The sequence below is a fragment of the Rhinopithecus bieti genome, unplaced genomic scaffold (assembly GCF_001698545.2).
Source record: "Rhinopithecus bieti isolate Rb0 unplaced genomic scaffold, ASM169854v2 scaffold_70550, whole genome shotgun sequence".
Taxonomy (NCBI): domain Eukaryota; kingdom Metazoa; phylum Chordata; class Mammalia; order Primates; family Cercopithecidae; genus Rhinopithecus; species Rhinopithecus bieti.
Genome location: NW_016826791.1, coordinates 609,995 through 624,877, shown reverse-complemented (window position 1 = coordinate 624,877; position 14,883 = coordinate 609,995). Strand labels below are relative to the sequence as shown.

General features: G+C 37.4%; 1 protein-coding gene across 5 annotated transcripts in view; it reads right to left on the bottom strand.

The window, feature by feature from the left end:
* KMT2C (lysine methyltransferase 2C) overlaps positions 1-14,883 on the bottom strand; it is a 233,321-nt gene that overhangs the window by 55,271 nt on the left and 163,167 nt on the right. For 3 of the 5 annotated variants that reach the window (XM_017863662.1, XM_017863660.1, XM_017863661.1), the window contains exons 26-30: positions 10,696-10,876; positions 7,240-7,344; positions 5,766-5,891; positions 5,553-5,585; positions 5,333-5,452 (exon numbers count right to left, since the gene is read on the bottom strand). In XM_017863662.1, the coding sequence (XP_017719151.1) occupies positions 5,333-5,452; positions 5,553-5,585; positions 5,766-5,891; positions 7,240-7,344; positions 10,696-10,876 (565 nt within the window). Of the gene's footprint in view, positions 1-5,332; positions 5,453-5,552; positions 5,586-5,723; positions 5,892-6,857; positions 6,906-7,239; positions 7,345-10,695; positions 10,877-14,883 lie in introns of all 5 variants that reach the window. The other 2 variants (XM_017863658.1, XM_017863659.1) reach the window with 2 other exon arrangements.

Sequence of the window (14,883 nt, the reverse complement as noted above, 5' to 3'; positions counted from 1 at the left end):
CACTCTGTCGCCCAGGCTGGAGTGCAGTGGCAAGATCTCAGCTCACTGCCACCTCCGCCTCCCAGGTTCAAGCAATTCTGCCTCAGCCTCCTAAGTAGTTGGAATCACAGGCACCTGCCACCATGCCCAGCTGATTTTTGTATTTTTAGTGGAGGTGGGGTTTCACCATTTTGGCCAAGCTGATCTCAAACTCCTGCCTCAAGTGATCTACCCGCCTCAGCCTTCCAAAGTGCTGGGATTATAGGTGTGAGCCACTGTGTCCACCCCATCTGTGATTCTTAAATTGATACTTTCTCTAAATAGTTTTGAGTAAGCAATATATCTATCACTATCAATCAGATGATTATTGCTAAAAATATACACTCCGGTTTTGGCCTAATTTTTATAACTGACAGTTCAGCCCCCAAATGCATTTGAATTCTCATTCGAGCTTATTCACAAACATCAAATACCTTATCGTTTTCTTTCTAAATAGACATTAGGCAAATAATAAGACCATCTTATGTTTCTTTACAACACACTTTAAGCATGTAACTTCAATCCTTATTGTGAAAGTCTACTTGTCTAAACTATTTGGAAGTATGCCAACTGTCCATATTGGACCAGTTTCCAGAAAAAAGAGAGAACAACAACAAAAACTTTGTGTGCCTTCAAAAAGCCCTCCCAATTAAACTTGATGATTTGTGGAAATACACAAAGCCTCTGTTAATTGTTGCAACACTTAGGGCCATACTATTACAGGAGATCCACATCACCAATTAATTACACAAATGGCAATACAGAGTTGACTAATACTTGGTATAACTAGAGAATTCCTAACCTGATCACCTGATTTTTTGTTATCTAATGTCATTCCAATGCGTAATGGTCTTTCACAATTCCAATTGTCCAATGCGTAACGGTCTTTCACCTAAACCACATCATGTGAATGTTACAACAACACTAAAGCCTACATAGCTCCAGTGTGTATGTGCAGATACTAAGGATGATCACTGACAAGTTTAAAAGATTTTGTCTCAAAGACTTCCTAGAACTCTCTGACTTCCATAAAGGGGCTTATGCTACTAAATACCACAGCTGGGTCCACTGGATCAGGTTTTCACAATGACAAATGTCTCATGACACTTACATTTACTCCAAGGATTAAAGGGCAAGATTTCTGCTTTTTTTCAAACTAGAATACTACATCTATTTTCAACTTCAGTGAAAAGCAGGTTCCATTAAGGCAGGGGTCCCCAACTCTGGGGCCATAGACTGGTACCAGTCCATAGCCTGTTAGGAACCCGGCTGCACAGTAGGTGAACAGTGGGCAAGTGACCATTACTGCCTGAGTTCCACGTCCTGTCAGATCAGCGGCAGCATTAGATTCTCATAGGAGCGTGAACCCTGTTGTGAAGTGTGCATGCAAGCGTGTTCCTATGAGAATCTAATGCCTCATGATCTGAGGTGGAACAGTTGCATCGCAAAACCATTCCCCAACCCACCAACCTGGGTTTGTGAAAAAATCGTCTTCCTTGAAACTGGTCCCTGGTGCCAAAAAGGCTGAGGACCACTGCATTAAGGAATGTGGAATTTTAATAAACAACATCGAATGTCTTTCATGTAATTAGGAGAAACAAGAGTTTATTGGCAAGGAGAATGTGATCCATACTGTAGCCATCTATCAGTGCCATCTACTGTAACTACAATATTACTATGTTGAAACTTTTCCCAATAATATTAGCTATTATTTGTTAAGTACTTTATGCTATGCTAAGCAGTCTTAAAAGCTTTACAGCTTCACGAAAACCCACTGAAATAGGTTATTATGTTCAGCTCCATTTAAGCAAAGAGGACCCACAGAAATTAAATAATTTGTTCAAGGACAAACAAGTAAAAGCAAAGTATTTCATCTTATTTTATTCAAGAAGTGGTCTCTTTTTTTTTTTTTTCAAGTCCACCGTATCTACCCAAACTAGTCATATTAGTTTATGAAAGTTCAAAAGTTACTTCACAACTTTTACATAAAGGGACTTCAAGTTACTCTATCTCAATCTTGAAAATTCTATTCTCTACTTTCTGAACTTTATTACCATCAGATAATAAAGCATATTACATATTACATAATAACATATTACACTTTGCCTCCCTTTCTCATCAATTCTACTGAAGTTACTCCACTGAAGATTACCAACAACCTTCCCATGGTCCAATGAAACAACGTTTTTCAAGTATTCACCTTACTTAACTGTACAACCTGTCTCTAATGATCATTCATTTCCAAGATCCTATACCTCTCACTCAATGTCTCAAATCTCTCACTACTTTTTTCACTTTCACCTAACCTTTAAAAGGAAGAACAATAAGAAACATGTAATGTGCACACCTAATATAAGTCAGATGAGTTAAGCATATACTTAATTACATTTAATTAAAAAGCACTGCTCGAGATTCTATACTCTACTGGCAGTATATTCTCTTAATATATCTCATCCTTCCCACATCTGCAATTAGCACAATTACACAGATAATTCCTACATTTTCATCCATCTCCTTGACTAACTGCAACTGCCTGTAAGTCAGAATAGTATATATGTCCCATTTCAACCAACCTAAAAGAGGTCTAAAACTAAATTCACTGTACCTCCACTACCTTCTACCAGCACACACACTAAGTCATCCTTTGTTCCATCTTTCATGATTATCCTCTGGGCCCCTGGTTTAAACATAGTCTAATTCACTTTAATTTCCCCCTTTCCTCACACCTTATATCCATTCAGTAGCACAGTCCTACTTGCTCTAATGTCATTTTCTCTCGTATCTATTCCTTCCTTTCAGTCAGCACCAAAGTATCTTTACACGGAACCTACTTTTTAACTTAGTCTCAACCACAATAACCTCATTAGTACTCTTCTTGTCCCAAATTTATTCCCAATATTGATACCAGAGCTACCTTAGCAAAACATGTAAGTGATCAGATCATACCACTGGTGTGAGGTCTTCAAAGGTTCTTAAAAGCCTGTAGGGAAAGGGCCAGCTACCTCTGCCTATTTCTCATAGCCCTCTACAATCAGCACCAATGTCCACTTCTAGTTTTGCTTCCTTAAACAATTCCCACTCCCTTTGCTCTGGAAAATGTTAAAGTTGCCATTCTTGAATAACTATGTGTCACCCTATATGTAACTTGATCATGCTTTGCCCTTACATTAGAACTACTTACTATTCTTTCAAACAAGAACAATGAAATCTTAGTGATTCATAAGGCTGTACTATTCTGTACTATACTACACATTACTTGTATACCTGAAAGTCTACATTATTAGAATTACAAACTCCTAATGGTAGGCAGCCTGATTCACCTTGTATCACACATTAACACCTTGCAAAAAAAGAAAAAAGAAAAGTCATCCTCTCAAGACTTTTAAAATGAGACTGCACAATGAAGTGATTTTCATAATGACTATAAGATGTTTTAATAAAGAAATACATCTCTGATTTTAAAATATGCACTTTCAGTTCAAAACATAAAGACAGGTCATTTTTATAAGTTGAAAAGAGAAATACTGAATAGTTCTTAATCTTTAAAAAAGCATATGGGGGAAGGGCACGGTGGCTCACTCCTGTAATCCCAGCACTTTGGGAGGCCTAAGTGGATGGATCACAAGATCAGGAGTTGAAGACCAGCCTGACCAAGATGGTGAAACCCTATCTCTACTAAAAATAAAAACAATTAGCCGGGCGTGGTGGCAGGCACCTGTAATACCAGCTACTAGGGAGGCTGAGGCAGGAGAATCGCTTGAACTCGGAGGGCAGAGGTTGCACTGAGCCGAGATTGCACCACTGCACTCCAGCCTGGGTGACAGAGTGAGACTCCATCTCAGAAGAAAAAAAAAAAAAAGCATATGGGAACAATTAAGGCAAGAAGCAGTTATGGTGAGTGTAATACCCAAATGTAAATCACATGTTGAGCCTAGCAAAATTCAAGGTAAATTTATGTTTAGAGGCTAAACTGGTAAAAACTCAAATATTTCCATTATGTGCATTATGTAATTTTTCATGTATATACAAAGTTGTTAGTAAAGGTTATAAATTATTCACACACTTTAACAGGATAAGGATAAGGATAAGATTCTTATACACAGGAAAAGGGTAAGATTCATGTTATTCAATTCAGTATATAGTCATGAGGTAGTGACAACAGGATACAGAGAAATGTTCCTATGCTCAAATCATCAAAAATATATACTAGCTGGGCACAGAGGTCCACGTCTGTAATCCCAGCACTTACGGAGGCCGAGGTGGGAGGATCACTTGAACCCAGTTCTAGACTGGTCCGGGCAACAAAGTGAGACCCCTATCTCTGCAAAAAATCAAAAACTTAGCCAGGCATGGTGGTGTGTGTCCTGTGGTCACAGTTACATGGGAGGCTGAGGACAGGAGGATTGCTTGAGCCCAGGAGATCGTGGCTGCCGTGGACTGTGTTCATACCACTGCCTGTCAGCCTGGGTGACAGAGAGAGACCCTGTCTCAAAACAAAACAAAACTACATATAGAGTTATATACATGCCACCATGCAACTCCATTAACTCCTTCCTATAGGAGATTCCCATACCTGTAACCAATTTCCCCATCTACTCATACAGACCTGAATCCTAGGCTATCAAATTTCAGCTCTACAGAAAAGGGGAGAAATTGGTAGCTAGTTATAAGTAGGCAGAAGAAAAATGAACAAAATAGGCAAACATCCGCAAAATTTCAGTGTCTACATGGATAGAATGGTCACCCATTTACTATGAAAGTATGTACTGAACACATACTCTGTGGCAGGGCATATAAGGCAAGACATGTATGACCCTAGCCTTTAAAGAGCTTACAATCCAAAGGGAAGACCTTAATTACCCAAACAGGTATTATATTTGTGACATGTGCTACAAATGAAAAACATGGGGGTAGGGTGGTAACCAGCTAACCTCTGAGAGATGACAGTGAAACTGAGAGCAGATCAATGAGTACAGGCAGCTAGGTGAGCGGGGACAGTTCCACACATACGGAAGTGCCTATGTGGGAAATGACTGGAGTGGAGTGAGCTGGGAATGGGACTTGCAGGGAGGGAAGGGGGCAGGCACTGTTACATCCTCCCTACTGCCAATGAATGAGCAAAAGAATTCTGGACATAAGGATAATTACAGAATTACAGAGAATTTCAGGGAGACAGCTATGTGACTGAAGTTAGTATTTTTCTATCATCACAAAAGGGTTTTTCTCCCTACCAGTTTGTATATGTGGCCACTATATACCCACATATATACACACGGGTGTGAATATAATATAGAATTATAAAGTCATAACATACCCTGATTGTGTATTGGCAACAGCTGTGTTGGTGGGGGAGGCTGTGGCAATGGAGTTGGCTGAGTGTTCGCAGGACTAAGTACAGCTGTAAATAAGTCTTCAACATCTTTTCCGCCAAGCTCTAGGAGATAAAACAGTAATAGTAACAAGATTAAAAGACTAGTAGGCTCATGGTATGGGGAATGCCATTTTCATAAACTAAAAAATCAAAACACATTTACCTGGAATTTTATATAATTTTCCAAGAATTGCTCCTAGAATAAATTTAAAAAAAAATAGAAACATTAACAGCTACTAATTCAATATACTGATACAAAATAGCATTTAACTGACATAGAAATAATTAGAAGTTAAATTATAACCATGCAAAAGTCTTTAAAAATCATATTTACTCAGGTCTTTTAGAAAGCCTAGATGTAGGGCAAATATTTTACCATCTGTGACCATTTTGTCTAGTTCGGGACTGAGGATCCCATCTAGCTGTTCTTCACTTAATGGTCGTGAACTCTGATTGACACTTGGCTGAGGCAAAGAAGGATCATCAGGGACAGGACCAATATCTAAAAGAGTAAGGAAAATAAATTTAAAGGTACATTCAGAATACTCACACAAAAATGTATAGCACTATTTACCTGTACTTAATATACAACAATATGATTAAAATAGAGAAATAAGGTCTGTAATTCTGAATTAGAATTCTCCTATCAATTTGGAGAGTCACTGAGTAAAAATCTGGCACAATATATTTGTATTAGGTGCCATGTAAAGTTCTATTTTAAGTAAAAACATTTCCTGAGAAACAAAAGAATACATCTGATTTTAACTTGCCAACTTCTGCGAAAAAAAATAAAAAATAAAAAGAAAGAAAAAAAAAGCTTCATTAAGATAGGAGTTTATAAGAAATCGATATACAAATAATTGCTTTAATTTGGAAAATAGTGGTATCAAATGTACAGTACAATTATGCACAGTATGTAAAAAGGAATGCGTTTCATATAAATTAATGAAAAGTCCTAAAATTCTCAGTGTTTAATATTGTCCTTTTGTAAATAACTTCAATTATAGGTAATATTTTTAAAATATTCTATAGGCACATTCTGATTATGTACATTACATTTACAAAATAACATGCTGTAGCTCACATTTGTTGAGAGTCACATGTAAAAATGGTTTATCATCTACATTTTTTTCATGCTTTCTCAATATTATTACTATTAAAAGTAAAAATTTAGTCTTCTTATTTGATCTTATATTAGGAACTAGCTCTACAACATTTAGGTAATATTATAAATCACATATTAACAAAAAATTATTCATTAAAGAAAAACTATTGACAAAGTCACCCAAAGTACAGTATAGCTATACTATGCTTTAGCCACACACAAAAAGGGAAAAGCAAAGTATGGATTAGTGAGACATTAGCACTACTGATAAACAGCATGCACCTACAGGTTGTTTCAGCTGAAATCACTATAAAAAAAGAAGACTACTTCTAGTCAGCCGTCATCCATTGCTCAGTTTCTTACCAAATGGAAAAGGTGAGCTCTCAACCTGGAAAGTGCATAAATCAAGACCTATAAGACCCAAACCAAATAAAATGGATGATTACCACAGGAGCGGGAAGTGAGGGAAAATGCAAACAAAAGAAGAAACAAGATACAGCAAGACTTTAAGGCAACGTGCCTTAAATGTGATGCAATTAGAAAGACAACAGAAATTAACTTGCTATATCCCCTCCTAAAGCAGGAAAGCTGAGGTAGATCAAATAAAATGCTGAGTTCTTTAACAAAGCCAAAAACAAAAACAAAGTTACTGGGAAACACACAAAAGGCTAAACTTGTTCCACACATCACACACCTCTCACTCACACCAGACACCAGAGAAAGGGCAAACAGCATTCATATATACCTGAATGATCAACTGATTTTGCTAGATCATCTGAAATTATTCCAAGAATGTCATCATCTGTGTTTAAAACTTCAGAAATATCAGCTAATGGGTCATCAGCAGGACCTAAATATAGTAAATATGTTTTTTAAAATTTCAGTATTTTCCCAGATATTAAGCCATTTGCTAAAAACCTAGAGTACAGCAGATACTGAGGCAAGTGCTAGAATAAAACCTGAGACTCTTAATTTTACAGTAAAATTTTCATAGCAAAGGAAGTAACGTTTTGAATTACAAAATTTACCAAAATTCAGACTATTTTGTCTTGTGACTAATGTATATTGAGACAAAATTTCAAGACCTGTAGGCAATAAAAGTGAAACAGAGTAAGAAACAAAGCAACTTGCTTTGCTGTAAGAAACAAAGCAAAAAAAATTTTGCTTAAGAAATTGGTATGTCTAAAAGTGACATTGAGAAATTAAAACACAGTAGGAAAAGTTAAAATACGAAAGACAAATCTATCACTCTTTAGAAATTCCATATGGAGCACAAGCCAGGTACCATCTAGTTAGTACTTCCAGCTTTGCTGTTCATACTGATTACTCATTCACTCATTTATTTAAAAAAGTATTTCACTACCCACAGAACTGTGTCTATGGATCACATATGAGGCATTGCCCACTGAGCAATGACTGAAACAAAGTGCACGCCCTCAGAGGGCTTACTTTCTCGGAGGGAGTTAGTAAATAAATGACATCTTAAATAAGTGCTATTTAAAGAAAAAACAAGGAAAAAGGATTAAAAATAAGCTGTGGGGATGTTCCATTAGACAGAGTGGTCTGTGAAGACCTTTAGATGACTGAGCGTAAAACTAAATGAGGGAGTAAGTTATGTGCACAAAGATGGAGATAACCCTCCAAACTAAGGCAAAGCAGATATAAAGCCCCTGGGGCAAGCCGGGTTTGCCAACAAGAGAGGCCAGAGCGGTAACAGAAAAACTGTGGTAGGGATAAAAGAGGCAGCTAGGGCAAGACTGTGTAAGATCTTAGAGATCATGGGGAAGACTGGATTTTATTCTGAAGTGTAATGAGAAGGTGTTGAGAGGCTGAAAGATAGGAGATGACTAATATTTTAAAAGGAACATACTGGATGCTCTATGTAGAGCAGATGTGGGGTGGGAATTGGGGAGGGCTGACAAGATCAGAAAAGGGCACTGGTGCAGTCTGAGAGGTGAGGTGATGTCAGCACTAGGGTTCTAAGGAAAGCTGAGACAAGTGGTTGGCTTTGGGATGTATTTTGAAGGCAGAGACAAACATGGATGAATAAAAGGGAAAGAAAAGTCAAGGAGGATTCTAAGGGTTTGGGGCTTAACCAAGAAACTATTGGAACTCTTGTTTAGGCTTGCTTTAATAATTATATTAGCCATTCAGTAAAGAGAAACTGAAATTTTTAACCCATCTCAAGTTTATTTTTATTTAAAAGGGGGAGGAGGGCACAAATGTAATATTCCAGGTCAAATATTTCTGTCAAACAGTCGTGGTTCCATTATATAGTTTCCAAAATGTAATTCGTACATAAGATATCACATTAAGTTTTGTGTGCCCAAATATCCAGGAACTTTTTAGAGAAAATTATTTCAATAATGCATTGTCTAGATAACACTGTGGTTGGAAAAGTCTGCTCTGGTATTTTTCTTTAGAACAAATTTTTTAGAGTTTTCATAAGCAGTTTTTTGTTTTAAAGTAATGGAATTCTACTATACAAATTTATAACTAATTTTTTCCAGTATTTTTTAAAGACTGTTTTACAAGTTTGCCTTTCTAATAGGGTATATGTGTGTGATTATTTATCTGAATAAATCATTAAAATTTATATAATAGGGCTAATGTCTTTATATGTTGACAGGTTTTAGTACAGATGATTTTGAGAATAGAGAGTGAGAGTACATGTTTATAATTTTTAAAAAAAAGCCTTTTAGTCTTAATTTCTCATAATATAAAGTGAAAAGAGTGGTCTCAACTGCAAAGAACAATTAATCTAGGTTTTGAAATGGGTATATTTTTCTGTCCTCCAAGTTTTGGCCTTATTGTAAAACTGTTCTCTCTTCAGTAGTTTTGTGGAAAAAATAATCAAATAAAGAAAAAAATAACTTATATCAATATCTTTCCTATATGTTCTCCGTCCAATTTCAATCCTTCTCCTTTTAAAACTCAACTGCAAAGAGCTCCTATTTAAGTTTTCAAGTGGCTAGTTATGATAGTTACAAGATATACTTTATCATAAAATATCCTTTGAAGGACCCACAGGTCTTTCATTATACATTATTTTAACAACATATTGACAAGGACAAGAGCAGGTCAATACTTAAAACGACAGAATTAAAGTAGGAGTTAAAAAATATCTAAGACTGAACAAACAAGAAGCATGACCTCACTACAAACAGTGAGGCAGACTGGACATGCACATGTGTCCAACAGAGGGTAAGATTGCTTCCAACTATTTCAAAAGTCAAAATCAAAATGTCAGTATTTCAATTCAGGATAATGCCAAGTTAATGAAGCATTAACTACTCAACAACAAAAGTCATTTTCAGTGGAAGATTGCTTTAAAATTGTTTTCAAAATGAGTTTATAAAATTAACTGAGTAACAAATGCAATCAATGGTAAAAAAAGGAAGCTTACCAGAAGAACAATGATTTACAATTGACAGTACCATAAAAATCCAAGAAGTGCGAGAAACACTGATCACAACACTTACCTACCCAATGAGTTAAACTCCTAAGAGCCTTGCTGACATTGCTGTAACTCTGTAAATATATCAAGTTCTCATACCTTTCTGATTGTTAATAGTTCCTATAGGCACTGCATTTAGGATAATGATTCTCAACCAGGGGGCGATTTTGACCACCAAAAGATATTTGGCAATATCTGGAGATATTTTTGATCATCACGAGGCCAAAGATGCTGTTAAACATCCTTCAATACACTAGAAAGCCTCCCTACCACAACAAACAATTATTGGCTCAATCTGTCAGTAGTAAGAAACCATGACCTAGGTCAACAGACTTCACTGTACTAAAACAGTATGCCAGCAAGGTCCTAACTACCCCCACATCCATTTTGGTTTCTGTTTTGAATTTCAGCTGTATGATTAACAAAAATCTATCTTACATTTTTAGTAAAAAAAGTCACTGTTGGCCAAATTATAACTCCTCACATTGCCCTCAGCAAAGTGTAAACCAAATGTTTTCTTTCACAACTCTTGATGTTGGTACTAGCTACACAGGTAAATTAATTTGCTATATCTTATACACCTGTACACTTAAAATAGTTCCATTTACTAAATGTAAGTTATACTTCAATACAGTTGATTTTAAAAGGCATATGAGGCCAAACAAAACATTTCAAAAGATTTAACTGAAAGGAAGACGTATGTCATATGATATAAAGAAAGTATCCGTGAATAATTCTACATACCATGAGTTCCAGATTTTGTTGGAGCCGAGGATGAACTAAGTAGTGGATCCAAGGAAGGATCCAAGAAACCTGCGTTCATGTTTGTTTTATATGAAAGCTGAGCTGCATCTTCTGATAGATTATCTAAACTTATCTTGCTTTGTCTACTTGTATCTAGAAGATCTTTTCCAAAGAAAGCTTCCTAGATGAAGATAAGCACATATAGAAATGGTTAGAAAATTCTAAAAGGACAACAGATTATTCTGTCATGGTTTTTGACAAAGAAGCAGAAATAACAGAAAAGGTTTACATTTAACAATACAGAAACTGAATACAGAAGTATAAAAACACCATAGAAATATGCTGTCAATTATTTCACACTCCTTATTTTAAAAATAAGATATTTTTGGTAGTTTTACTAGAGAAAAAAATATGGAAATAAAACCACACAATTATGCCAAAGATTTCTAGAAACTGCAGAATAGCTTCATGAATATTATTAATTTTTAGAGATTACTTGCAGAAGACAGCATAAGACTTTGATCTACAGCTTTAATATTTACTTCAGGTAGATTTGTAATCTATTGATACATATAATCACACTTACACTATAAGACTACTTACACTATCAATCTGAAAGAGGGTTTTATAGTCAGTTTAGCCATACTATGTATGCAATATTTACAGCTACTAAAGGCTTGTGGTTTTCTATTTATTTACACATATTAACATTTTTCCATTTCAAAATACTTTCAAGCTGGGTTCCTTGCAACTCCAAGATTTCTGCAAAATTTCTCAAAAATCAATACCAAAGACAAAAGGGAAGCACAGGTCCACCCCTTTACCCTGCTTCAACCCAGGAGTTCTGCTTTAGTCTATTTCCTACGATGTGGTCTATCCGGAAAAAGGATCCTTCATACAGGACAATTTTGCAATAGTTATCAACATTTAACACACTCTTGCCAAACATGCACAAAAAAGTTCACTGTAGCATATTTTGTAATGTCAAGAAGTAAAAATGGCCTTAATGTCTATCAATAGGCATATAACTATCCAACTTATAGACACGCATATTACAAAATACAATAATTTTTAAAAAGTATATAGCTCTATGTTATCAAAGAAAAGCCCTAAAATACATTACTAAAAGAAAGCAAGTTGAATTATATATACAGTAAATTATAAAATACAGGTCAGGCACAGTAGCTCACGCCTGTAATCCCAGCATTTTGGGAGGCTGTGGTGGGTGGATCACTTAGGCCCAGGAGTTAGAGACCAGCCTGGGCAACATGGCAAAACTCTGGCTCTACACAAAACACAAAAATTAGCCAGGTATGTGCCAACACGCCATAATCACAGCTACCTGGAAGGCTGAGGCATGAGAATCACTTGAACCCAGAAGGCAGAGGTTGCAGCGAGCTGAGATCACACGACTGCATTCCAGCCTGAGTGACAGAGTGAGACTTCTCTCAAAAAAAAAAAAAAAATTATAAAATTCAAAAGAAGACTACTATAAGTTTGAAAAAATAAATTATAAAAAAGTTTCTGAAGGATAAATGCCAAATTATTAACAATACTACCTTATGCGAAAAGAGACTGGGAGTATGTGAAGTCTGGTGGAGGTAATGATATATCTGATTTGAAATTTTCACATTTTAAATGAAAAAATTGTCTCACTTTGAAAATCTAAAATCCACAAAACTAGAGCAGCAGGTAGAAGAGGATTCATTTCTTATAATAAGCAATGCTTTTATCATTAGAAAACAGGCTGAACAGCAGAAAGCATTTTAGAAGTTTAGAAAATCATTTAATGCCTTCAGTATAAATTTGAGAAATCTTAGATCATGATCAGCAAGAATTTTGTCTAATGACTCGACTTTACTGGTGTTTATCAAAAACTGTATCACCCTTATGAATTTAGTGGGGTTTCCATTCCCTGTAGATAACATAAAGAGGTGGCTCCATGCACATGGTCTCTAAATGTCCAAGAAAACAGTACCATTAAAAAGACTTGCCTCATATCACACATACACACACATACATACGTACATACATACACACACACACACGCTGAAAGTTACTGATGTGCAACAGGGGAATCAAGACAGCCCATGAGACTAAGATCACAGCAATAATTGGGAAATTAGACCTAATAATTATAAAGACTCTTTGCCAAAGTATTAAATGGCCAGTTTTCATACTTGCATAAACACCTAAATAAAGTTTCTTAAATTTATATTATACTTTACACAAGGTTCAACAGGAGGAAAGGCAGGTTGCCATCACAAAATTCCTAGAAAGGACTATTAAGAAGGAAGGTAAAGGGAATCCCAGAAGAAAACAACAACAAACATGAAAAAAAAAATGGGGGACGCGCCCAAGATGGCCGAATAGGAACAGCTCCAGCCTCCAGCTCCCAGCATGAGCGACACAGAAGACAGGTGATTTCTGCATTTTCAACTGAGGTACCAGGTTCATCTCACTGGGGCGAGTCGGACAGTTGGTGCTGGTCAAAGCATGCAGCCCGACCACCAAGCGCTGAAGCAGGGTGAGGCATCGCCTCACCTGGGAAGCGCAAGGAGGAAGGGAATTCCTTTTCCAAGCCAAAGGAAACGGAGACAAACAACATCTGGAAAATTGGGTAACTCCCACCTTAATACTGCGCTTTACCAAGGGTCTTAGCAAATGGCACACCAGGAGATTATATCCCACACCTGGCCCAGAGAGTCCTACACCCACGGAGCCTCCCTCATTGCTAGCACAGCAGTCTGAGATCTAACTGCAAGGTGGCAGTGAGGCTGGGGGAGGGGTGCCCTCCACTGCTGAGGCTTAAGTCGGTAAACAAAGTTCCCTGGAAGCTCGAATTGGGTGGAGCCCACCACAGCTCAAGGAGGCCTGCCTCCCTCTGTAGACTCCACCTCTGGGGACAGGGTGGAGTCTAAACAAAAAGCAGCAGAAAGCTCGGCAGAGATAAATGTCCCTGTCTGACAGCTTTCAAGAGAGCAGTGGATCTCCGAGCACGGAGGTTGAGATCTGAGAATGGACAGAATGCCTGCTCAAGTGGGTTCCTGACCTCTGAGTAGCCTAACTGGGAGACATCCCCCACTAGGTGCAGACCGACACCTCACACCTCACACGGCTCGGTACACCCCTGAGACGAAGCTTCCAGAGCAAGAATCAGACAGCAACACTTGCTGTTCAGCAATATTCTATCTTCTGCAGCCTCCGCTGCCAATACCCAGGAAAACAGGGTCTGGAGTGGACTTCAAGCAAACTCCAACAGACCTGCAGCTGAGGGTCCTGACTGTCAGAAGGAAAACTAACAAACAGAAAGGACACCCACACCAAAACCCCATCAGTATGTCACCATCATCAAAGACCAAAGGCAGATAAAACAACAAAGATGGGGAAAAAGCAGTGCAGAAAAGCTGGAAAATCAAAAAATCAGAGCGTTATCTCCCCCTCCAAAGGAACACAGCTCATCGCCAGCAATGGAACAAAGCTGGACGGAGAATGACTTTGACGAGTTGAGAGAAGAAGGCTTCAGTCGATCAAACATCTCAGAGCTAAACGAGGAACTATGTAACCAGCGCAAAGAAACTAAAACCCTTGAAAAAAGATTTGATGAATGGCTAACTAGAATAACCAATGTAGAGAAGTCCTTATAAGAACTGATAGAGATGAAAACCATAACACAAGAACTACGTGACAAATGCACAAGTTTCAGTAACCAACTCGATGAACTGGAAGAAAGAGTATCAGTGATTGAAGATCAAATGAATGAAATGAAGTGAGGAGAAGTGTAGAGAAAAAAGAGTAAGAAGAAATGAACAAAGCCTCCAAGAAATATGGGATTATGTGAAAAGACCAAATCTACGTCTGATTGGGGTGCCTGAAAGTGAAGGGGGAAAATGGAACCAAGTTGGAAAACACTCTGCAGGATATCATCCAGGAGAACTTCCCCAACCTAGTAAGGCAGGCCAACATTCAAATTCAGGAAATACAGAGAACACCACAAAGATACTCCTCGAGAAGAGCAACTCCAAGACACATAATTGTCAGATTCACCGAAGTTGAAATGAAGGAAAAAATCTTAAGGGCAGCCAGAGAGAAAGGTCGGGTTACCCACAAAGGGAAGCCCATCAGACTAACAGCAGATCTCTCGGCAGAAACTCTACAAGCCAGAAGAGAGTGGGGGCCAATATTCAA